Source organism: Choloepus didactylus, chromosome 1 (assembly GCF_015220235.1).
Source record: "Choloepus didactylus isolate mChoDid1 chromosome 1, mChoDid1.pri, whole genome shotgun sequence".
Taxonomy (NCBI): domain Eukaryota; kingdom Metazoa; phylum Chordata; class Mammalia; order Pilosa; family Megalonychidae; genus Choloepus; species Choloepus didactylus.
In genome coordinates this window covers 14,529,691-14,530,959 of record NC_051307.1, presented here as the reverse complement: position 1 = coordinate 14,530,959, position 1,269 = coordinate 14,529,691, and the positions used below count along the sequence as shown (strand labels likewise).

The 1,269-nt window shown below is 36.0% G+C and overlaps 1 protein-coding gene across 1 annotated transcript; it reads right to left on the bottom strand.

The window, feature by feature from the left end:
* Window positions 1-446: 446 nt before the first annotated feature.
* Window positions 447-965, bottom strand: LOC119512084 (calcyphosin-2-like). Its single transcript, XM_037806936.1, has one exon. It carries the CDS (start codon window positions 963-965, stop codon window positions 447-449), a length of 519 nt encoding a protein of 172 aa, XP_037662864.1.
* Window positions 966-1,269: the final 304 nt, after the last annotated feature.

Genomic DNA, 1,269 nt, shown 5'->3' with positions numbered 1-1,269 from the left:
GGAAACCCGGTTACTGCATATACTCCCCCATAAAGCTTGCTTGATGCAGGTGCAACTTCTTATTTAAAAATTACCTCTCAAATAGATTCACGATAAATAGTAAATCAAAAAATATATCTTTATAAACATGTAGGCACTTAAACACACACACACACACAGACAGACACACACAAACATCCTTACTTCTAGCTTTCTGAATATTTCTCTTTCCTGACAATTTTTTTTTGGGGGGGGGGGTAGGGACAGAATAAATGGAGTCCCCAAAGAATACATTCCAGTGTTTTATCATATTTTATATTCAATTCATCTCTCCTATAAAATGTTTAGTCCTGGTGCCACATTTTAAAAAACTAAATCCTCCACGGAGTCTGCAAGATATTAACAAAATCTTCATCATCTACTATCCCCATACGTAGACTTTCATAGCAATCTTCAATGTCACAATATTACACTTCATCAGACTTGCTGCAAGCATCTTTTAATGTTTCTAGAAACAATGATTTGATTTCTTCTTCTGTGAAATGACCTGAAATTACTTGCAGGTGCTTCTTTGCACGATAACATTTTCTTATGTCTATAATAGGCACTCTGCCAATTTTGTTGAAATCCAGTTTCATAAATGCCTTTGGAACAAATGATTTCCTATATTCATTCATTTCACCAATAAAGGCACGTGTGAATTCTCCATAATCAACCTTGCCATTGCAATTGCCATTCAAAATTAGCCACAATGACTCAAAATCCTTTTCAGACACTTCTAAATGAAATACTTTTAGAGCTTGCTTAAAATCTGCCATATCTAAAAGTCCATTTCCTTCCTTATCCAACTGTTTAAAGTATTTTCCCAATCCAGTCAAAATACGAACACCCTTTTTATGCAGTTTTTCTTTCAGCACATCTTGAATGGCCTTCAAGACCAGTTTATCATTGGCTTCTTGGCTAGTTCCATCATTCTTATGCTCCATAGAAGTCTTTTAAGAGAATCCAAAGCTGTCTGATCAATATTTGTGATTTGAAGTATAAACAATGTGTTTTCTTTTGTGCTTTCTGGAAGGCTGGGATGATCAGAACTCAAAAATATCAAGTTTGCACCTGACCAAGTTTGTGGTGAGCCATGGAAAATAAACCACGCAAAAAAGGGCTGCTTGATTTTTTAAGGTGAATTTCGAATAGGTAATACTTTCAGAGCTATGGAATTCAAGGCGTTTGTGATGGTTAGGTTCATGTATCAACTTGGCCACGTGATGATACCCAGCTGTCTGGTCAGGC

Coding starts and splice junctions, on each gene's coding strand:
- LOC119512084 (XM_037806936.1), bottom strand. CDS start 965: ATGGAGCATAAGAATGATGGAACTAGCCAAGAAGCCAATGATAAACTG.